The 23,594-nt window shown below is 44.0% G+C and overlaps 1 protein-coding gene across 1 annotated transcript in view; it reads left to right on the top strand.

The window, feature by feature from the left end:
* LOC142492684 (BRO1 domain-containing protein BROX) overlaps positions 1-23,594 on the top strand; it is a 38,417-nt gene that overhangs the window by 7,712 nt on the left and 7,111 nt on the right. Inside the window, exons 2-10 of the mRNA XM_075595551.1 lie at positions 8,548-8,681; positions 13,607-13,713; positions 14,470-14,566; positions 16,257-16,352; positions 17,318-17,390; positions 18,727-18,832; positions 19,405-19,494; positions 21,070-21,155; positions 22,496-22,577. Coding sequence (XP_075451666.1) covers positions 8,581-8,681; positions 13,607-13,713; positions 14,470-14,566; positions 16,257-16,352; positions 17,318-17,390; positions 18,727-18,832; positions 19,405-19,494; positions 21,070-21,155; positions 22,496-22,577 — 838 coding nt within the window. The 5' untranslated portion in view covers positions 8,548-8,580. The remainder of the gene's footprint in view (positions 1-8,547; positions 8,682-13,606; positions 13,714-14,469; positions 14,567-16,256; positions 16,353-17,317; positions 17,391-18,726; positions 18,833-19,404; positions 19,495-21,069; positions 21,156-22,495; positions 22,578-23,594) is intronic.

Genomic DNA, 23,594 nt, shown 5'->3' with positions numbered 1-23,594 from the left:
ACCTAGTAATGTACTCTACATGATACCTGTAAACTGAGACACCTTAGGGGTTGCGTTCCCATTGGACTTTCATCCCAAACGTTTATAAATGTATACATTTTTCTATAATTTGAAGGATGGGGTTGTTTTCTCACATATATCCCGTTTCTCAAGATACGCAGTTGAAATAATTAACAAACCTGCAAAGGACGTCATGTTGTAAATATGTGATGTGTCATCATAAGTCAGCAATGGCTACGCCCATTTTCACAGCATTTCCTTAGTCATTATAGTTAGAAAACGTATTCATATTTAGAGACGGGCAAAACCTTTTGTACAGCTTTGAAAATGTGTCGATTTTCTTCATGTTTGCAACAGGTGAAAAATTAGCAAAGATATCGACCTTCGGCGCCAATCGCCAATATCTTACTTACAGGACACTTTAATCCCACAAGACAAGGGAGCCCAATGCAACATCCAATTGACAAAACATATATGGTAATAAGTATAACGTTTAAATACTTCAATAATAATATTTTCTTGGTTATTTAGTTAAACCCTTTGGCCAAAGCGTCATAAGCCTGCATACCAACGTCATGGTATAACCAAATGCATACCTTGGCGTTGGTATGCAGGCTTATGACGCTTTGGCCAAAGGGTTTAACTAAATAACCAAGAAAATATTTTTATTATTGAAGTATTTAAACTTTATACTTCTTACCATCTATGTTTTGTTAATTGGATGTAGCATTGGGCTCCCATCTCTTTTGTTGTATACATTTGCCATGCTCAGTAGCACTCCTTTTGACATAAATATATATGTATGATGTGGGTTTGGGGTATTAGTTTACTGGGAATGTGTGTGTTCACTTTAATACCAGTTTTCCAGGATAAATAGACAGGAATAGATGGTGAGCGTAATGGCGGCCCTTGGTTATCCAACGGAGTCTGTTCCGGTAAGTAGCATCAAATAGCAAAAATGTTGTAAAGCGAGGCCCATTTTAATCAGTGACCAGTGACCGTTGGATAAGACGTTCCAGCGTCGGAAAACTGCCCCATAGCATTGCAGTGTGACGCGTTGGCGTCCGTCGTAAAATGAAACATCGGATAGCAAGGACCGCCTGTACTTGCGAGGTTGTGTAAACTTGGGGATTTTTAAAGATCATTTACATAAGTTGAGAAAGTACTCACATTAAATCTGCAAATCAACAACTAGCCTTCGCTCCAACACTCTGCAAAGTACTTAAATTGCTGGGAAGATTTTCGCAAAACAAACTGCGCCAAATTGGCACATTTATATTCATTATGCTTTGTTGCCCACTAAGACCAAAGTGATGTAATGGCAGTGGCATGTTTATTGGGTCAAATGTATGTGATTGGCACTTTCTTTAAAAAATAAATAAATATATATATATATATATATATATATATATATTATATATTGAAATAATTGTTTTGTTTAAACTGATTTCAAATGTATATGAACTTTTCATTGCCATTTTTTCCCACTTTGGTTCTCTCGGGATCTGCATCTTTACACAGCTAAGGATGTAACTACAGTAGTCTCACTGTTCTTACTGATAACACAACTTTCCTGTTAAACCCCACACTATCACAGAGTTTCCATAGGCGTTGATGGCAGTGATCACGATATATCCAATCTTATCCCACCAGAGGGAACAATGATGCCACATATATCTCTAAGCTCCTCAGTGGGTGGCTAATGACTTCTCACTGGTAGATGTTGCTGACGTGGATACCTTTTTTGTCTTGGGGTGCCCAAACTAGGGGATATTTGACGGCGTTAACCCTTTCGCTGCCACAGGTGCTTGCAGGAGATTTCATTTCACTCTGGCGGCTAAAGGCTTAAGTAGGCTTTGAAACTCTTATTTAAGCCGTCATCATTGAACTAATTATTATCAAGGAAGGAAGGGGCATTTTACCCTATTATTTTGGTGAAACGCATTTTACTGCTTGATGGGAATGATACCAAATCAATCAGAACATTCGACAACATAACGACCTATTTTTACAGACAAGTCTAATACACACTCCTCGTTTCAAATATGTAAGCACTCAAGTGGTACAAACAGTACAGAAAATACTAAAGTGGCAATTACACTGTAAGGGTTTGGCTAAATACGTCAGTGGTTTTCTCCCTTCCGCATTAAAAGGGCTTTTGATTTATTTGGAGCATAACCTCTTTGTCCATGACCTGTTTTTCAAGTTAGGCCAGACCAATTTCCTTTCTATACCTAGAAACCGATGTTTGTTTTTCTTTCACACTGACGTTATGTTTAGATTTGCAGTATAGCATCTGGTTTTGGATAACAAGATATTCATTGCCAAATCTGTTATCATATACGCATAACAAAACACAACACACACACACACACACAACCCCAGCAAGCTCTTTTTGGGAACCCCTGTGCCCCCACAAAATATATATATATGTATATAAGTGTCAAAAAGGAGTGCTATTGAGCGTGGCATATGTATATAATTATCATATACGCATAGCTTGTGGGGTGGAGGGAGGGCTAACCAAGATCCGAATGAAACTTGCCACTGTTGCAGTGTTTCTCATTTTTACGTATGCTGATAAAGTTGCCCTGATTAGGGTGTTGTAGAAGGGGTGTGAAATCTGGGGGGGGGGGGGGGGGGCACGAGATGTTCTGGGGAGGCGCGGCGGTTTTAGAAGCCCTGCACTTCCCCGAAGGCATTTAAATTAAATGCCGGGGATCACGCGAGGCCTCTGTAACTTCCCTTACTTTGGCTTCCAGCGACGTGTCACCATGGCAGCCTGGCGTGACCCCGCAGTGTCGGCGGGGGGGGGTGAACAGGCAGGGGGCGCAGTAATGCCACTAGTATTGTAATATCAGAAGAAAAGCTCATTTTAGACTTTTCAATTATTTTTTTTGTACTGCGCATACTGCTTCGTGCAACATCATGGGAGTCAAGCATATGATGACAGCTGAATAGCTCCAGTCTCGCCCCCATAAACTCCACACCCATTCCTGCGAGAATTTTTACGTTGCAGGGCTGGGGCCTTCAGGCATTACAGTAGGAGAGGAGGAGGGAAGTTTACATAGGACATAAGGACATAAAGTGGTGTCCTGGGGGGAAACAACCTGACTAATGCAGGGACTTATATTTGTAGGGGCAAATTCCACACAGTGGGCAAAACAACTCTTCAATGTAATCTGGTGCTTTAGATATATTAAATAACTAGCAACATTATCATAAATTGTGTTTCACAGGAATTTTTCTCAGCGTAATGAATGTTATATGGTAATTACGGTTCTTTTCCCTTAGGGCAGCAATCACATATTTGTTTTACCCTATTTAAAACCAGGAGTCCTTTTAAAGGGGAACCTCAGCACTCCAAGGAACAGGGACCCCTCTGTTCCTGAGAGATTTAAGTTTGAAATATGAAAGAAAAAGAAAAAATTGAAAAAAAATATGGCTTCTGGGGTCAGCCTTACTCTTGTTTGCCAATAGAAAGATGTGACATCATTGGGAGATTTCAGTACCGTGGTTTAGCTCTGAAGAACCTCCCGTTTCCTTACAGAAGGTAATGAAAATAATGCTTTGGCTCCTCCCCCCTCCCTACCCCCCCCCCCCCCCCCCCCCCCACACAGAGAGTGTCAGTGTACAGCACTGAAGAGTTTAAAAGGTCAATTATAGTGGCTCCCCAGATCTACTCTCTATTCTTTTACAGTGCAGGGAATATTGCCACATCTTACACCTGGGGGACACCTACAGAAACTGCGCTGAAATAATTGATATAAACATTGACGTGAGTTGGCCATAAGATGCCTTACAGTTTTGCGCTGTTTAGTAAATTCGGGCCTCTGTGTCTTGCGTTATCTGTTACTTTATTTCACTGCTTTGGGATTAGCAGATTTCGTTTTACTAACAAATTATCATTAAAATAATATCAATCAAAAAGAAAAGAGTGCTTTGTTCGGAGGGAGGGGAGAGGAGAGGGATTGCAGTTTTATCCTCAAACAAATTATGGTGCCATCAATAGTGAAACGCTAATATGTAGAACAAAAGGTGTACAAACAGCGCTTATACAATCAACAAATGATAAAACTTTAGATAAATTGTCCGAATGGTAGTCCTGGAGCTGCCTGTTGAGATTGTTCTGGTATCTTGCACCCAGACTTGAATTTGTGGACAAAAGCAACCTCCTCTGGCGCTGAGGTGGGGACTTGAATTTTCTTCGTATAGACTGTGACCTCAGGAAAAACAAAAGACAAAACATGCAGGAAGCCTGCAATAGTGTATTACCCAAGGGATACAAAACATATATAAGGAGCAATTTATTGATTGAATTATCTATAAAATATACATAAAAATATACATAAAAATTATATAAAAATTATATAAAATATATGAACCAGTGCTTGGCACTGACTGGTGATGTGAACAAGCTGCTTGCACACTATCACAGTGGGAGGCTTGAAATTTGTGTCCAAGACTTCTGATCTTTGCTCCGCCTGGTAAAAATTGAAAACCTACTCACCAGATGTGAATAGGTCAAATGCACTGGTTAATGGTCTTTAAGGCCGGGATGCACCGTCCGCCTGGCGGTGTTTGCGTCTCCTGCTGCCGGGATCCTATCTTGTGCTCCGTCGTGAATCACTTCATGGAATGCACCCGATCCGCTCGCGCAATGACGTCACCAATTCTCGTCCACTGCTACGGTGTCCCAACAGTACCAAAAACCATCCAACGCGTTTCGAAAGCTCTATTGGTGTCTTTCTTCGTCAGGGATATGTGCTGAAAGCATCTATGCTGCTTTATATCTCAGTTTTTGATTGCAAACGGTCCATGATTGGTGTGATTAAATTAAAACAGTGTGATATCAATGTCTCTTGATTCAGATATTTGAAAGAGTATACATGATTTAAAATGCAAGAATATTAATACACTGCAAGAATGTTAATACAATTGGGAATCTTTGACATGTAGACTATAGATCAATTCATCTATAGTCTACATGTCAAAGATTCCCAATTGTATTAACATTCTTGCAGTGTATTAATATTCTTGCATTTTAAATCATGTATACTCTTTCAAATATCTGAATCAAGAGACATTGATATCACACTGTTTTAATTTAATCACACCAATCATGGACCGTTTGCAATCAAAAACTGAGATATAAAGCAGCATAGATGCTTTCAGCACATATCCCTGACGAAGAAAGACACCAATAGAGCTTTCGAAACGCGTTGGATGGTTTTTGGTACTGTTGGGACACCGTAGCAGTGGACGAGAATTGGTGACGTCATTGCGCGAGCGGATCGGGTGCATTCCATGAAGTGATTCACGACGGAGCACAAGATAGGATCCCGGCAGCAGGAGACGCAAACACCGCCAGGCGGACGGTGCATCCCGGCCTTAAAGACCATTAACCAGTGCATTTGACCTATTCACATCTGGTGAGTAGGTTTTCAATTTTTACCAGGCGGAGCAAAGATCAGAAGTCTTGGACACAAATTTCAAGCCTCCCACTGTGATAGTGTGCAAGCAGCTTGTTCACATAACCAGTCAGTGGCAAGCACTGGTTCATATATTTTATATAATTTTTATGTATATTTTTATGTATATTTTATAGATAATTCAATCAATAAATTGCTCCTTATATATGTTTTGTATCCCTTGGGTAATACACTATTGCAGGCTTCCTGCATGTTTTGTCTTTTGTTTTTCCTGAGGTCACAGTCTATACGAAGAAAATTCAAGTCCCCACCTCAGCGCCAGAGGAGGTTGCTTTTGTCCACAAATAGTGAAACGCTGTATAAACTAGCGATGGGCAAAATACAGAACTGTCAAAGGTCCCCCCCCCCTTGCCCCCTCCCTACTGAGTGTGAGAAGGGCACTTGCGTGAGACCCCTGGTCACCTCAGGATCAGGGGATTCAGAAAGAGCCAGCAGTGGGATCCGGTGCGAGGAGGCAGAGTTATGTTGAGTGGCGTTATGATGCATAGTTTGGATTATGCCATACAGGGGCAGTTATGATACAAGGAGATGGAGTGATGACTTTGGGTGCCGGGTTTAGAGGTCTGTTTCAGTGTGAGATTTACCTCCTGCTGCGTGCAAATTGCGTGGGTCTTGATAGGGCTGAATATAAGATATCATAGCAATACTCCGTATTGCACAGTAATAAGAATTGACGGTAAGTCAATATGGGACTTTCTTTCTTTCTGTGGTGTTACTAGTTGCCGGCTTCTTGGGTCACAGAGTTGCATCTTTGAAGCTGCAATCTCTCACAGAGCTGCCAGAGGGGCTCACCTCGCCCCTCTGTTCCAGCCACTCTCCTGTCTGTCTCCAGGCGAATGGAAGAGAGTTAGGAAGGCAGGAGGGGAGCAGTTCCATGAGAGAAGGCTCTCGCCTTTGAAAACATGACAACTCCACCTTCGTTGGCCTCCCTTAGCACTTAACCCCTTCCTCATTTTTTCTTCTTTACCTCCTTACTCACCCATACTTTTCTTAAAGCTTTAGTCACCTCTCCCCTTGATCCCTTCCCCACCTTTGACCCCCTGTCGGATACATGTTTTAATGAAGTTGATACAAAGTAGACTTCCATTTAACCCCGTTTCCATGTTAAAATGCAGGCTGGTTTATGAGTCATTGAACAACTAGTTAATTCCATACATTAGGTAAATGAGCAAGGGCTAAAAAGAGTTAGTAATGTCGTGTGTCTAGTGACAAAGTATAAGGGACTGAGCTGAAGTAGACACTAAACTATAATTAAGAATGTCTTGACTTTGTCAGCATTTAACTAATTTTATAACTGGTTTGCTGACCTGATTTTTCAATGAGGCGTGGCAGTTAAATAACTGGCATTGGTAATTTGTGATCTTTTCAATTGAATGTACCTGTTTTTCAGACATCCAACCCAAATGCCACATGGCGGCAATGCATTTGTTTTGACGCGCTGTCGGCGGCACTATAAGCCTAAGCTGCGCTTATAGTGCCCGCGACGTCGCTCAAACAAAACAATTGACTCCGTCGCCAGCGCTTATCGTAAGTGCGACAGCGACGGAGCGGACAAAAATTTGGTAGCGGGTTAAATTTGATTTTTCATAGACTCGCCACATGTGACCGTCTCTGAACCAATCAATCATCCTGTCGCCAGCGGCGTCGCCGAATGTTAAATTATTACTTTCGCGCACTATACGCGCGACCTAAGTCATTTGTTGCTTGACTGTTTTATTTTCTCCATTTTGCAAGAAAAAAATAAATAAAAACAATGTTTTTTCTTCTGATTTAACAAATGACCAATGACCCATTCAGGAATGGAAGCTGTGTCTAATGTTGCATTCCTCTGGCAGAACAATAATAGAAGGGCCAGTGTTGCATTTCGTTTTCATGAAGGCATCTTTGTATTGCCCAGAGCATTCTCTCATAATGTACAGAAGAACCAAACAACGGGAAAAGAGAGAGTAATGACTGCAATGCCATTGTATATCCACACACACAACTTCATTTCATTTTCCCAGCAACTATGATACCACTCCTGACAGTCATGCTACCCAAACACTTGTCTGCCTACAGTAATTATTAATGCCTTTGACTACAACAATAATGTCATTCACATTACTGCAGTTGCATAATATTTATCTTTGTATCAAACCTTCTCATGTGTGCATTACCATCACTACAATCCCAGTGGGTTCAACCAATTAAGAAACACAGAAAAGCTTCTAAAATTATTTCGCCCTATCCACATAACTTTTGTAATGAACCAATGATTTCCCATTTCTAATGTAATTTGTATTAGCTGAAATTATTATTATTATTATTATAAATGGCTTGGTAAGTAAAATATCTAATTCCCTAAAAAATGTTTATTGAGCCTTTCTTAATCGTGCAGAGAACTGTGATTGAAAACACTATTACAAACCCTTATAGCAGAGGTGCTTAACTCCAGTCCTCAAGCCCAACCCCCCCCCCCCCCAGGTCAGGTTTTCAGGTATTCCAGATTCAGCACATCTGATTGAGCCACCTGTGCTGAATCTGGAACTGATTGAGCCACCCGTGCTTGGACTGATTGAGCCACCTTTGCTGAAGCTGGGATATCCTGACAACCTGACCTGTTGGGGGGGGGGGGGGGGGGGCGGGTTGCTTGAGGACTGGAGTTAAGCACCCCTGCCTTTATAGTATACTACATGTGCAGTCATAGCAAGGAATCAGAGTCATGTCGCTAAGGCAAGTGAGCGCAGACTTTTTTTCCCCTGCCCTCCCCTGCCGGCAGTTCCCCTCTCTCCGCGCCCCCCTCTTACATCGGCTCCGGTTGCCATGGCGACATGTAAGAAACCGCCGGAGCCAAGTTAAGTGCAGTTTACTGAGACCTTTGCCACTTCCCCGGCACTTAATTTAAGTGCCTTCGGGAAGCGCGCGGGGCCTCTGTAAACCCCACGCCCCGCGCAGTTTGTGCGCCGCTGTGCTAAGGGACCCTTTGAGCCAAAATGTCTCACATTTTATGACTAGAAAAAAAATAACCTTTTCAATGCCAAAATATCTAAAGTGTTTTTGTTTCCTTCGACACTAGGAGAGCCGCAGGTAACGGAAATACTGCATCAAAATGACCCATTGGTTTCACCGCAACCCATTGAAGGCCACAGCTCCGGTTTCTTTCAACTTCTACGGCGTCGCCTCAACTCCGGCAGCATCGAAGATATGCAGGTGTGTGCTTGCAGTGTGCGGGGAGGGAGATGTGCAGGTGTGTGCTTGCAGTGTGCGGGGAGGGAGATGTGCAGGTGTGTGCTTGCAGTGTGCGGGGAGGGAGATGTGCAGGTGTGTGCTTGCAGTGTGCGGGGAGGGAGATGTGCAGGTGTGTGCTTGCAGTGTGCGGGGAGGGAGATATGCAGGTGCGCGCTTGCAGTGTGCGGGGAGGGAGATATGCAGGTGCGCGCTTGCAGTGTGTGGAGAAGGAGATATGCAGGTGTGTGCTTGCAGTGTGCAGGGAAGGAGATATGCAGGTGCGCGCTTGCAGTGTGCGGGGAAGGAGATATGCAGGTGCGCGCTTGCAGTGTGCGGGGAAGGAGATATGCAGGTGTGTGCTTGCAGTGTGCGGGGAAGGAGATATGCAGGTGTGTGCTTGCAGTGTGCGGGGAAGGAGATATGCAGGTGCGCGCTTGCAGTGTGCGGGGAAGGAGATATGCAGGTGCGCGCTTGCAGTGTCTGTAGAAGGAGATATGCAGGTGCGTGCTTGCAGTGTGCGGGGAAGGAGATATGCAGGTGCGCGCTTGCAGTGTGCAGGGAAGGAGATATGCAGGTGTGTGCTTGCAGTGTGCGGGGAAGGAGATATGCAGGTGCGCGCTTGCAGTGTGCCGGGAAGGAGATATGCAGGTGCGTGCTTGCAGTGTGCCTGGAAGGAGATATGCAGGTGCGCGCTTGCAGTGTGTGAGGAGGGAGATATGCAGGTGCGTGCTTGCAGTGTGCGGGGAAGGAGATATGCAGGTGTGTGCTTGCAGTGTGCGGGGAAGGAGATATGCAGGTGTGTGCTTGCAGTGTGCGGGGAGGGAGATATGCAGGTGCGTGCTTGCAGTGTGCGGGGAAGGAGATATGCAGGTGTGTGCTTGCAGTGTGCGGGGAAGGAGATATGCAGGTGTGTGCTTGCAGTGTGCGGGGAAGGAGATATGCAGGTGTGTGCTTGCAGTGTGCGGGGAGGGAGATATGCAGGTGTGTGCTTGCAGTGTGTGGAGAAGGAGATATGCAGGTGTGTGCTTGCAGTGTGCGGGGAGGGAGATATGCAGGTGTGTGCTTGCAGTGTGCGGGGAGGGAGATATGCAGGTGTGTGCTTGCAGTGTGTGGAGAAGGAGATATGCAGGTGCGCGCTTGCAGTGTGCAGGGAGGGAAATATGCAGGTGCACGCTTGCAGTGTGCGTGGAGGGAGATATGCAGGTGTGTGCTTGCAGTGTGAGATATGCAGGTGCGTGCTTGCAGTGTGCTGGGAAGGAGATATTCAGGTGCGTGCTTGCAGTGTGCAGGGTAGGAGATATGCAGGTGCGTGCTTGCAGTGTGCGGGGAAGGAGATATGCAGGTGCGGACTTGCAGTGCGCGGGGAAGGAGATATGCAGGTGTGTGCTTGCAGTGTGTGGAGAAGGAGATCTGCAGGTGCGCGCTTGCAGTGTGCGGGGAAGGAGATATGCAGGTGTGCGCTTGCAGTGTGTGGAGAAGGAGATATGCAGGTGCGTGCTTGCAGTGTGTGGAGAAGAAGCTATGCAGGTGCGCGCTTGCAGTGTGTGGAGAAGGAGATATGCAGGTGCGCGCTTGCAGTGTGTGGAGGAGATATGCAGGTGCGCGCTTGCAGTGTGTGGAGGAGATATGCAGGTGCGCGCTTGCAGTGTGTGGAGAAGGAGATATGCAGGTGCGTGCTTGCAGTGTGTGGAGAAGGAGATATGCAGGTGCGCGCTTGCAGTGTGTGGCAAAGGAGATATGCAGGTGCGCGCTTGCAGTGTGCAGGGTAGGAGATCTGCAGGTGCGCGCTTGCAGTGTGTGGAGAAGGAGATATGCAGGTGCGTGCTTGCAGTGTGTGGAGAAGGAGATATGCAGGTGCGCGCTTGCAGTGTGTGGAGAAGGAGATATGCAGGTGCGCGCTTGCAGTGTGTGGAGGAGATATGCAGGTGCGCGCTTGCAGTGTGTGGAGAAGGAGATATGCAGGTGCGTGCTTGCAGTGTGTGGAGAAGGAGATATGCAGGTGCGCGCTTGCAGTGTGTGGCAAAGGAGATATGCAGGTGCGTGCTTGCAGTGTGCAGGGTAGGAGATATGCAGGTGCGCGCTTGCAGTGTGTGGCAAAGGAGATATGCAGGTGCGCGCTTGCAGTGTGCAGGGTAGGAGATATGCAGGTGCGCGCTTGCAGTGTGTGGAGAAGGAGATATGCAGGTGCGCGCTTGCAGTGTGTGGAGAAGGAGATATGCAGGTGCACGCTTGCAGTGTGTGGAGGAGATATGCAGGTGCGCGCTTGCAGTGTGGAGAAGGAGATATGCAGGTGCGCGCTTGCAGTGTGTGGAGAAGGAGATATGCAGGTGCGCGCTTGCAGTGTGTGGAGAAGGAGGTATGCAGGTGCGCGCTTGCAGTGTGTGGCAAAGGAGATATGCAGGTGCGTGCTTGCAGTGTGCAGGGTAGGAGATATGCAGGTGCGCGCTTGCAGTGTGTGGAGAAGGAGATATGCAGGTGCGTGCTTGCAGTGTGTGGAGAAGGAGATATGCAGGTGCGCGCTTGCAGTGTGTGGAGAAGGAGATATGCAGGTGCGCGCTTGCAGTGTGTGGAGAAGGAGATATGCAGGTGCGCGCTTGCAGTGTGTGGAGAAGGAGATATGCAGGTGCGCGCTTGCAGTGTGTGGAGAAGGAGATATGCAGGTGCGCGCTTGCAGTGTGTGGAGAAGGAGATATGCAGGTGCGCGCTTGCAGTGTGTGGAGAAGGATAGGCAGGTGCGCGCTTGCAGTGTGTGGAGAAGGAGATATGCAGGTGCGTGCTTGCAGTGTGTGGAGAAGGAGATATGCAGGTGCGCGCTTGCAGTGTGTGGAGAAGGAGATATGCAGGTGCGCGCTTGCAGTGTGTGGAGAAGGGGATAGGCAGGTGCGCGCTTGCAGTGTGTGGAGAAGGAGATATGCAGGTGCGTGCTTGCAGTGTGTGGAGAAGGAGATATGCAGGTGCGCGCTTGCAGTGTGTGGAGAAGGATAGGCAGGTGCGCGCTTGCAGTGTGTGGAGAAGGAGATATGCAGGTGCGCGCTTGCAGTGTGTGGAGAAGGAGATATGCAGGTGCGCGCTTGCAGTGTGTGGAGAAGGAGATATGCAGGTGCGCGCTTGCAGTGTGTGGAGAAGGATAGGCAGGTGCGCGCTTGCAGTGTGTGGAGAAGGAGATATGCAGGTGCGTGCTTGCAGTGTGTGGAGAAGGAGATATGCAGGTGCGCGCTTGCAGTGTGCGGAAAAGGAGATATGCAGGTGCGCGCTTGCAGTGTGACTACTTCCATGCATGTTCTCTCCAGGTTTCTGTCAACCAATAACTTCCCTTTTTTCTCTCTTTTTTTGTTTTCTCTGTCGTACTTTGTCTTCGGGTTTAATTAAAAAAGAATTGGTTTTTGGGCATATATTGAATTGGCCCCTTAGTCTTCAAAATTCAAAACCAGAAACGTATGTGTGTTTATATGTAATGTCAAAACGGTGTCCTCAATCTCCATTTATTGTTCATCTTAGTCTTTATAAAACACATTATTTCCATTAAAAAAAAATGTTGGTTTATTGTCTATAACAAACAGTAAAGTGGGCAATACCATCTAGAGTCAAAGTGAACTAATGGCATTGATGGGGTTATATCTGGCTGAAGCCATTTTTATTCTCAAACTCTGACAATATAGGTATTTTTAAATAGTTTTTTTAAAAGTTTCTTTGTTAACTTGCAGTGCTGCTGAGACTTGGGAGGTTTAATGTCCTCTGGCTGCTCCAGTTTCTCTGTGTTCAGCAAGAGTTTGCACAGTGAGAACTCCCCTGCCCTTATCTTCATTGGTTCTCTGGCAAGAATGCTTGTTTTCTAGTGCAGGGGCGCGCAAGCTTTTTCTTCTACGACTCCCTGTCTGCTCGCGCCCCCACCCCATCTTATCTCGTCTCCGGCGTCAAATGATGCAACGGGGTCAAACGCAACGTGACCCGCAGTGAGACAAGGTAAGAACTTAGAGGCCTCGCGCCGTCCCCCGGCATTTTATTTAAATGCTTTGGGGAAGAACGCGGGGCCCCTGTAAGCTCCGCACCCCCCAGTTTGTGCCGCCCTGTTCTAGGGGATACCTGGTGTGTAACCACGTCAGTGGAGTGCTTTACTTCGGTCAGCTAGAGGGTTGGGGCGGGCATGTGATTGCTGCTTTTAGCTCCACAAACCCTCCGGTTCCATAGAGAGGAGCAGTGCACCTATGGGTTTTCTCCATTTGTATTTCTCTAGCTGGTAGCTACACCAGTATCTAAAAATAGCGCAGTTTAGCTCTGGAGGAGCCCAAAGTTCGAATCCTTTAAAAAAATATATATTATATTTAAAAAAATTAAAAGCAAGTGGAATTGCGGCTTTACATTGTTTACAAAAGGTTGTTTTTTGGCCTGTGATGTGGGATTGCACCGTTTCCTAGGAATTCAAAATGTATCTGGATTACAGGATTTTATGACACTTTTTTTAAAGTTTTTTTTTTTTCTATGTGATTCATGGGTTCTTTAAGGTGGCAGTCACTGACATCTGTCCTATACAATGTGCCGCTGACATTACTTTGGCCCTAGGGTGGACATTGTCTATAAATAACAATTGCAATCACAAATGGCCCACTGAAGACCTTTAAAAATAAATACAGATGTCTCCAATATATTACTCTAGATTTCATTTTTTATGGCTCTTATAGTATATGCATGTTTTAAGCTAAATTTAATAAAAGGTATATTGTCTGCTTTAAGTACAGATCATGTTGCCCTGAGATTTTCTTTAAGATATAACAAAGAAATCGCAGTCATTATAAACTGGTACTTATGCATGGAGAGGAAAAAAAGCCGTTCCTAAGCTGCTGTTCTGCTCTCAAAAGGTATGGAATGGTTAAGTCAAAAATAAACTATTTTTCACATATGTTCCCCAGTGATTTAAGAACAACAAGAGCACGTCTGCTGGATCTATTCACAGATCCCACCTGCAATCATGAGATGATGAAAAATGCCACCGATTCCTACTTTTCCCTGTTACTAGGTAAGAAGTTGGCAAACGTTTGTGATTTAGTTGTGTTGTCCTACAATTAGAGATGGGTGACATGTTTGCAGAGATTTGAATCCACCAGCGGATTTGCAAGTTCCTTCGATCTGCGAATGTTCGCAGATCACTCTCAAAAAGGCAGATCCATTTCCCCCCCCCGCCCCTCAATCACTGAAAATCGAGAGAGAGAACATGCAGAGACGTGCTCAACAAGGAGCACCCCTGGGAGATTAGCTAATGGGATATGCAAAGACCTATCCTGGCAAGCCAGGTCCGAAGGAAGGGTGTACTGTCAGGCCCAACAGGATCAAAACCCACAACCGCTGTGATTTGAAGCACAGGTGTCTCTATATGTTGTTTAAACAGAGGTTTCAGGGGCTATGTATGGTGCTTGTGACTATACTAAAACTCCCTCTCCCGCAAAAGCCGTATTTCAGGTTCTGGGCGAATTGGGGTTTTTAATAGTCCACAATCGGATTTAATATAAAAATCGATGGCGGGTTTCACAAAATCCTGCCGAACTGAATCCGACGGAGGATTAGATGTATCCGCCGGAATTTTTTTTTTTTTTTAGTGCCCAATCTGCCTTTGGATTTCCTCGTGCGAATCGGATTTTAGTTAAACAAATGTGCGGATAATTCGCTGATTGGATTTTGGCCAGTTCGTCCATTTCTCCCTCCGATATGTTGCTAGTAACACCACCCAACATAGAGGTGCGAGAGGTGTGTTTATAATGAGTTTTTAATATTTAAGGCTTCATCAATTCATTGGATGGAGGTACACAGGATACCAAGCTGCGGTACATCCAGAACTTCAAGTGGACGGACACATTGCAGGGCAATATACCCAGGTACAAGATACTGAATTGGATTCTTGTGTTACTTTTGTTGAAATTAGCTGCAGTTCAGGGGTGGCAAACTTCAGTCCTCAAGGGCCACCAACAGGTCAGGCTTTCAGGATATCCCTGCTTCAGCACAGGTGGTCAATAAGACTGAGCCACTGATTGACAACCTGTGCTGAAGCAGGGGTATCCTGAAAGCCTGACCTGTTGGTGGCCCTTGAGGACTGAGGTTGGCTACCCCTGCTGTACTTTGAGAGAAATATCATCACGTGAGCAGATGATGGAAGTGAGACGCATTTAGTAAGCCGCGGTCACAATTTTGGCACCGGTTTGTGCTCGAGACGCTTCCCACTGTGATCACATGAAATCTTTCATGTTTGGATCAGTAGCCTTTGTTCATGAAAAGCTAAACAGAGGACGGGAGAATGTAACTGTTTCCATTAGCTGGTATACAGAAACAAGCAGTATACGGGGGGGGGGGATCCCTGAGTCTTTTGCAAATGGATTTATTTGCAGGTGCGTGACCATATATGTAAAAATGACAATACAAATAAGCAGCACACTGTGCTAACACCAGTAACAATCGTTTGTCACAAACTTATTTCTTCATTTTTCCAATTTAAAAAAAAAAATGTTTATTTATATAACTGACAAACCTTATCTAAGTAATCATTGATTCCTCTATTTAATCCTAAATATTTACTGCGCCTTTGTAATCCTAACCCAATAGCAACGCGTTGCGGGGTCCCTTGGCAGTGTACGTCTGCGCAGTTACACTAACACTGATGTTTACTAACTTCAGACTAGTTGATTGAAGCCTTAAAAAAAGTATTTATACATTAGCTTTTTAAATAATTTTTGCCAGTTTTATACAGACTACTTATGGTCACTTGATATTTACTGAAAACAAAGGCGCATTTATAAGATTTGAGGAATGATTCCTAAATACTTGCACTTGTCTTCCCACGCCCCCAGTTGTATCCTGTGGACGCAATGACTGCAGTTAGTTCACGTGGTTCCTTTGTGACACGGTGCCCGAGCGCATCTTTCTCTGGTTTAATAATAGTGTGAGGTGTCTGTTATTTTGCGCCGGTTGTCTCATTAAGATCATTCCCCGTAGACGGATATGTTGCTGGCTAAGCCAGGGGGGCTCAACTCCAATGCTCAAGCCCCCCCAAACAGTCAGGTTTTCAGGATATCCGTCTTTGACTGAGCCTCTGATTGAGCCACCTCTGCTGAAGCAGGGATATGCTGAAAACCTGACTGTTTGGGTGGGGGGCTTGAGCATTGGAGTTGAGCCCCCCTGGTTTAGCCAGCAACATATCCATCTATGGGGAATAATCTTCCTCATTTGCACACAATGCGCGTGTGCTCATCATGTTGTTACTTGTAATAAATCTAGCTGCATTCGGGTGGATCCTCTGTGACAAGACACAGGGCCAAAAATCCTGTGATCTATAAACTCGGGAGAAACCCGTGCATTACAGGAACACAAACCATGTTCTGGTTACTCGCACTTTCTCGATTGTAATGATACCACGTTGGTATGTTTAGGGAGGAAAATCACGAGTGTAACTTTCACTTCTTGGCTTTTCCGTGACACACGTTGTCTACAGTGTGGTGATATTGTAAAGGTTTATTAGAGTAAGTGATACCAGTCTGTGAATCATCATATCGTATAATAATCTTTTCTGTTTAGTGCTCAGCAAGATGCTGTTTTTGAGCTTGTGTCAATGGGATTCAATGTAGCCCTTTGGTATACGAAATTTTCATCGCGACTGGCTGGGAAAGAAGAGTAAGTATGTTAGTGAATTTCCACAATGTTCCATGGCAGGAGAGGCCATCTCCAGTCCTCAAGGGCCACCAACAGGTCAGGTTGTTATTCTGACAGCCACTGATTGAGCCACCTGTGCTGAAGCAGGGATAGCTTTAAAACCTGACCTGTTGGTGGCCCTTGACCTGTTCTGTTGTTTCCATTGAGACCCCCTGGAACAACAATTTAATTTTAAGCCAGCTTCTGTAGAGTGGTTAGTAATTGTATAATATGTGCTGGCGGTGTCTGTAATGTTACTATGTATTACGCCAGCAGAAAAGCCATTTTAGACATACTGTACCATCCCTACTCTGGGCCAGCTGGAGTCGCAAGGATATTCCTTGCACTAGTTTACCCTTTACTGCTCTGCTCGTCATTGGTGGGGCTTTGTATGTATCAGAAACCTCACACACTTGTGCACTTTGCTGCAATTAAACTATGAGTGTAAGTAAGCTTTGTGTTACCGCCTGTTAGGCTACGCTTATAGTGCCGCCGACGGTCGCTGGAAAATCAAATAGAGATGACTTCCAGCGATCGCGACCAATCAGTCGCTCTGTCGTGTCGCGCTTACTATAAGCGCATGCGGCGCCGCTCTCGCCGGCTCTATAAGAGCAGCCTTACTGGAAAACCATAGTTGCTGTACAGTGATGCAAAGGTAGCACAGTTTTAAGGTAAACAGACAAACATTATGAGAAGGATTGTCGTCCCGGGGGACCTAGTCCATGCCTTGCAGTGTGATATATGTGGCCGTAGGTGCAAATCATCAATTTCATTGAGTGATCAAAACTCAACTATTACACCCCCGAAGACCTTTCATGGCATCTTTATGAACCTTCTTAAAACCAATGTGTCCTTATTTATTAAAACATTTGTTGTGTGTATGTTTGTGTGGGGGGCCACCCTGCTTTTTGTACAAGGTTGAAAGTTAATTGTGTGACCTGTTGCAGCATTACAGAAGAAGAGGCAAAAGAAGTTCACAGAAGTCTGAAAGTAGCAGCTGGGATTTTCAAGCACTTAAAGGTGAAGACGGCTGCTCTCCCATTTCTGCATTGTATGCATTAGCTTCCCAGCCTGTGTTGTGCAGTATACGTATTGTTGATTTGGACAATGAGCATGTATCCTTTTTTGCAAACTGAAGGTTTTAACTGTTCAGGATCTTAGCCGGGAATCAAATGTGGAGATTATTTCCATTCAAGGTGTTTTACGTTCAGATGAGAGGTTTTTGGTACAAAGTATTAAATAATTCCTTCTGTTCTTCCATTTGGCCAATTTTAGTTTCAGCTAGTGCCATATTAGCCATTATAATCCATGCATAATAGTTATGAAATTGACTCTGGAACATAGTTGAACTTTTTTCCCCATTTTTATGGATTTTTTTGGGCCAGGATTCACTAAGCTCCGATATGGGTTCTGGCTGTATGATCTCGCGTTAACTTCCATTGACTTGAAAGGCAGTTCATGCACGATCACAGTACGATACCCCATATTGCACCTTGGTGAATCGCCCTCATTGTCATGTAAAAAAGGCTGCAGCACAAATCCAACTGGAATCTTCTTTATTAAAGTGGCAGACTGCTCTGGTCGCCAGTTTTTCAATCTTTTTTTGCGTTTTATCTTCTGTATCATTCCAAAGCTGTGTTTTTTTTTTTTTTTTTAAATAACTATTGCTCTGTTCAGAGATCTAAGTGTTTGAAATATAAAATGCCCCAAAACCCAGTGCAGTCTAAAAGTTATCATAGTAACCTCCGTGGTTAGAGAGGAAGAAAATCGTGATTTGTACCCCCTTTTTCTTGAAGCAGGACCTGCATAGGGGAAAACATATGAACAACTTTTTTTGCATAGGTTTCTGTGTCCCGACTGTCACTTACCTAATCTGTCTGAGATATCACGATAGAGTTGGGCAATATACTAATATGTTAGTAATTACTCAATAATAAAATAAGTCTTATTTATAAAAATGTATTGTCGCAAAACTACTGTCCGCCACCAATAGGGATAGTTTGGACCTGCATTTTGACACGGCAGCCTCATAGAATAAAATAAGGAGGCAGCACACCTGTTTGGTTGAATTAATTCTGCAGATCAATGTCAAAACAGCTTGCACAAATCTCCACCATTTTATTGGGGGGTGGGTGTAACAGTGTTTCATGCTTCACAGGACCCCGTGGCAGTCCCCACTTAGGACAGAGTTTCTCCTATTGCCAGTAAGCGGGCAGTCAGATGGCAGAATAGGGTAAACATGATCTGCAGGGAACACGGCTACAGCGGACGTAAGAACCCAAGTACTGTATTTTGAGGCATCACTTACATGTCATAACTGGGGCAACTACTAATCATGTATTCCTTTTTGTTTTAGGAAAATCACATCCCAAAACTTATAACTGCGATAGAAAAAGGCAGAGATTTAGAAAGTCGCGTAATAGATGCCTACATCATTCAGTGCCAGGCAGAGGCACAAGAAGGTGCTTAATGCAGAATCTCTGTCTTGTTTTGTGTGTTCAGACGGCTTCTGTTGTAATATAAAGGGTTTGCCATTTACTACCATGAGCTGAAAACGCCCGTATAGAGCACTGCAGCATATTGCATAAATAAACATACTTTTGGGGGAAACTTCCAACATTTTAGCAGTGATTTGAAATGTAACCCTTTTGCTGCCAGTAGGATTTTCAATGCATTGAATCCATTAAGCTTTAAAGAACTGTACATTAGCAGTATTTCATATGTTTTCACAAGATTCCAGGCTAGTATAATTATGGTATTTACTGCTGCTTTAGATGAACATAATTGCACATGTTTATTGGTGATCTGACTTGCTAACAGTCTCATCAAAATGTATAACCAACTTAAAATAGAAATGGATTGGAGTGATGACTTTTTAAATTGGATATCATCTACATAGAAGTTTGATGATGGGCTGTCATCTTGCAGGTGTATTTCTCCCGACATTTCATTTATTTCTGCAGGGAATAATTGCAATTTTATTTTTTTTTCATTGGAGGATGATCTTTAAATACCTTCTATTTCATGTTCACAGTGACCATAGCGCGAGCAATTGAACTGAAGCACAATCCGAGTCTAATAGCTGCCCTGGCCTATGAGACTGCCAATTATTATCAGACAGTTGGTAAGTTGATAAGGTGAAATAGTTAAACATGAGATGTATTAAATGGTGCTTATATTAAAGTGGCTGTACCTCCTTGTTTCTTTTCCAGGTTTGAAGCAGGGGGGTCTCTGGAACTGAACCGCATTGATTTCCGCTCCGGGGCCCCTGTTTCCCGACATACTTACATCTGAAGTTACTGCCAGTAGCAGCTCTGGTTGGGCACAGAAAATGTCTGTTTAAAGGTCCCGCGGCCAATAGGAAGCCGCGACATCATCCCTTGCGGCTTCCTATTGGCCCGCATAACACAGGACATTTATACAGCAATGAGATACCGGCATCACCTTCAAATGTACATATCTCGTGGGACAGGGGGCCCCCGGAGCTGAAATTAATGCGATTCAGCTCCGGAGACTTCATGCCACATAGGGAGGGGGGTGGGTGGGGGTCTTTATTGTTTTTTTGTTTTTTTAAGGCAGGGCTCCTTTAAGGCCCGTTGACTTGGTCTTAATAAGCTCTAAGGCCTAGCACGTTTCAGTAAGGGTTTATGCTCCCTGCCTATGCATATCTCCACATGACTACAGGCTTTTATTCTCCCTCTTTCCCTCCCTCTTCTCCTCTCCTCTATATAAAGAACCTGAGAAGTTTTAGGAGGGTGCGACTGGCTCTGGCTTGGATGCACTTCCATCGCTTTACATATAGGTGGCAGTGTTGATTTAAAGATGCAATAACCAATGTATGGTATTGTTTACAATTTTACTGATAAAATATGGTAGCTAGTAAGGCTGACATTGTTGATAAAGTAAAAACAAGAGAACAAAGTCCCAATTTATCAGTGCATCAGTGTCTTTTTGATATGACAAGATATAAGTCCAGATAATCCTGTTAGTTGTTTAGGACATACATGTTGTTGTACACCTGTGAGTTTATAAAAATGTTCTATGAACATAAGCTCATATAAGGGTGTGTATATACTTTCTCTTTGACAAAGCGTTATCGTAGCACGAAACGCGTCAGAGTACCCCTGCCAACCTCCAATGTTGTCACCCTCCTAATAAAATGTATTTTTAACCCCATGTGGTTTGCTTGGACCCAGTTTTTGTACAGGCTGTGCTCCGCTTTTTGCTCCTTCACTGGACTCTTCCTTATTGACAAAGTAGACATGACGATACACTGCTATAATGCATATAATAGACGTTAGAAACCTATTGTTTAATACATTTACATGGTCAGCTTTTTTGTTTTTACCAAACTAGCTTGATATTTTACAGTATAGTTTTTCAAACATGAAACCATTCAGATTTTAGAAATGAAGGAAAGAGGACAGGTACTTTTTTTTTATATTTAAAAAGAAGTCTAAGTTTTTTGTTTGTTAATGATGATTGAATATCAGTGTCTTAATTTAAATGCCATTTTCTCTTAATATTGACCGTGGAGCAAATCTACTGTTGGCCATTTTGAGTCCGTCATTTTGGGAATGATGCCATTAACTTTAAGGTTGAATGGGCAGAATTTCTATTTATCCAGCAAAGTCAAACTTCATTATTACATCAACTTGTTTTTAACAATTGTTGATTTTTATTTTATTTGGATCTATAGACCACACACTGTCCAGCCTGGATCCTGTTTGTATAGCCAAGCTGAGAAAGTACACCCAGCTGAAAATGTGCTTTTATATGGCTTATGTAAGTAACTGTGTTGAGCAATGTTTTGTCACATTGACTGGCGTGAGCGCTTCTGGCATGGATATTTGGGAGACCTCCTTATTTTTCACTGACTTACATTTGGATTAGAGAACTTTCATCAGGTTGAAGTAGAAAAGTAAATACGATGTCGGATAGTTGCATTAAAAACCTGAGTTGGCTCGGGCCCACCGAAGTAGATTTGTGTAATACTGTATAACAATATGGCTACTATTGTGATAAAAAATAGTCAATATTGACTTATTTTAATTTATTTTAGTGATACTAATAGCAGTCAGCCTTGGATGTTAGCAACATTTATTAAAGGAGAAATCGTGTGTGTGTGTGTGTGTGTGTTTGTGTGTTTTTGTGTGTGTGTTTTTGTTTGTGTGTGTGTTTTTGTTTGTGTGTGTGTGTGGTTTTTTGTGTGTGTGTGTGTTTTGTTTATTTTATTATTACATTACACAGGGTTGAAGCAGGTCTTCTCCGGAGCTGAACCCCATTAATTTCAGTTCCGGGGTCCCTCTGCTTCCGAGATACAGACCTCCAAAGGTGGTGCCGATATCTCAACAAAGTTTAACGCCCCCACGTTACGCGGGCCAATAGGAAGCCAAACCTGATGACGTCATGGCTTCCTATTGGCCCGCAGGGTGCGAGAAATGTAAAACTCAACCATTACATGAACCCTGGTAGCCAAGCGGAGCCATTTAAATGGCATTTAAATGTCTCTGTCCTCCGGCTCTCGAATATTATGGCCTCTGAAATGTGTATCAAAGAATGAGTTGAAACATCATAAGAATTGTTAAAAAAAAAAAAAAAAAAATTCAATGTCAATGTCAATTCATGCAACTGCTGATGTCAGTTCAGTTGCAAGAAATGGGTTAAAAATCCACACCGGAAAGCATAACAGGACTTGGATAAAGGACACATGTTGCTTGTGGTGGGATCACTTGGTTGTGATTTAAATAAGAACACTGTGTTGCAAGCTTAGATTCCGAGGAACACGACTGTAAATATTTCTGGAGGTGAACGTTCCTCGTAGGTAGGGTTTGGGTCGGAGGACATAGAGGATTTCAAGTTCCTGGGACTCTTCATGCAGCTCCTGGCACCCCTGGTGGATTTCCCATTAGGTCTGATAGGCCCAGGTCTAAGCCGACTGAATTTGGGGGCGGCATGCGTACGCATGCGCGATTGGCACTTGCATGTACTGATTACGCTATCTGTGCTGAAGCAGGGATATCATTAAAACCTGATCTATTGGGGGGGGGGTGGGTCTTGAGGGCTTGCGTTGAGAACCCCTGCCTTAACCGTTGCCCCTGAATGATATCTGTTTCTCTCCACAGTCATTCTGCTATCATGGTCAGACTTTACTATCCAGCGATAAATGCGGGGAAGCAATAAGGTCACTGCAAGAAGCCCAAAAATGTGAGTACAGGTCTTGTTGTACCAGCTGTAGAATAAGTACAACAGTTACGTGGAAATGTAAAACAGATGCTGGTTAGAGCGTCCATTTGCTGCTTTTATGGTTTCCGCACCTGAAGCCAGGCCTGGGTTGGTGGATAGAGCACCACATTCTTGTAAATAAGACTCTGGTGACCGCAGAAAAATGTTTGTGCCAGTTCAGAGCTGCAACCGTGCAAAGTAATCTTGCCCCTTACAGGTGCCCTCCTACATAGGACCAAGTACTGTATACTGGGTGTGCTAAGTTGAACCCTTTTGCTGCCAGAGTGGTCTGCAGTGCATTGGGTAATAGGCGATCGATGACCCTTTTCCTGGTATTGTTTAGTAAACGTTGAAACCTGAAGTTTACTGCTCTTCAATCCCCCTAATACAGTCCCATATTGTGTGGTTGTTGCAGGCCACGTGTGAGTAAATGGGATTACCTGATCATTGAGGTAGAGGAAACAAGATTGACATAATCCAAATGCAATAGAGAATTTCCAGTCTTTAAAATGTTTATTTGTCCTTTTTGATTTTCATACATTAATAGCCTGATTTTAAACCACTGTCTGGTCCTTTGTAGGACTGCACCTTTTTTAAAGAGCATTAATGTGTTTCCCTGAAAGTTCTTGCTCGCATGTGCATTTCATTGATTGTATGACATTAGATTATCAGCGCAGTCTTCCTGTGTTTTGTAACATTGGCTGCCTCGCCCAGTGCTGCGTACCCCGACAGGGTCAATAGGTACAAGCAATAAATAATGGTCATAATCAGTGTTCGACAAACCTATACATTTGCTCGCCCCGGGCGAGTGGATTTAACATCGTGGCGAGCTCCTATTGGCCCACCCAGCACACGTGTGGTACTAGGTGGCGAGTAGATTTTTTGGTGATTTGTCGACCACTGGTCATAATATAAACCCTCTTGTTCTCAAGTGCCTCACAGTTTCACTTGAGAATTATTCATGCTGCCATCTCTGGGGTGGAATACAAGCATCACATT

The sequence above is a fragment of the Ascaphus truei genome, chromosome 4, assembly GCF_040206685.1.
Source record: "Ascaphus truei isolate aAscTru1 chromosome 4, aAscTru1.hap1, whole genome shotgun sequence".
NCBI classification, from domain to species: Eukaryota; Metazoa; Chordata; class Amphibia; order Anura; family Ascaphidae; genus Ascaphus; species Ascaphus truei.
Note: the sequence above shows the minus strand (reverse complement) of the source record. Positions and strands in the feature narration are given on the sequence as shown.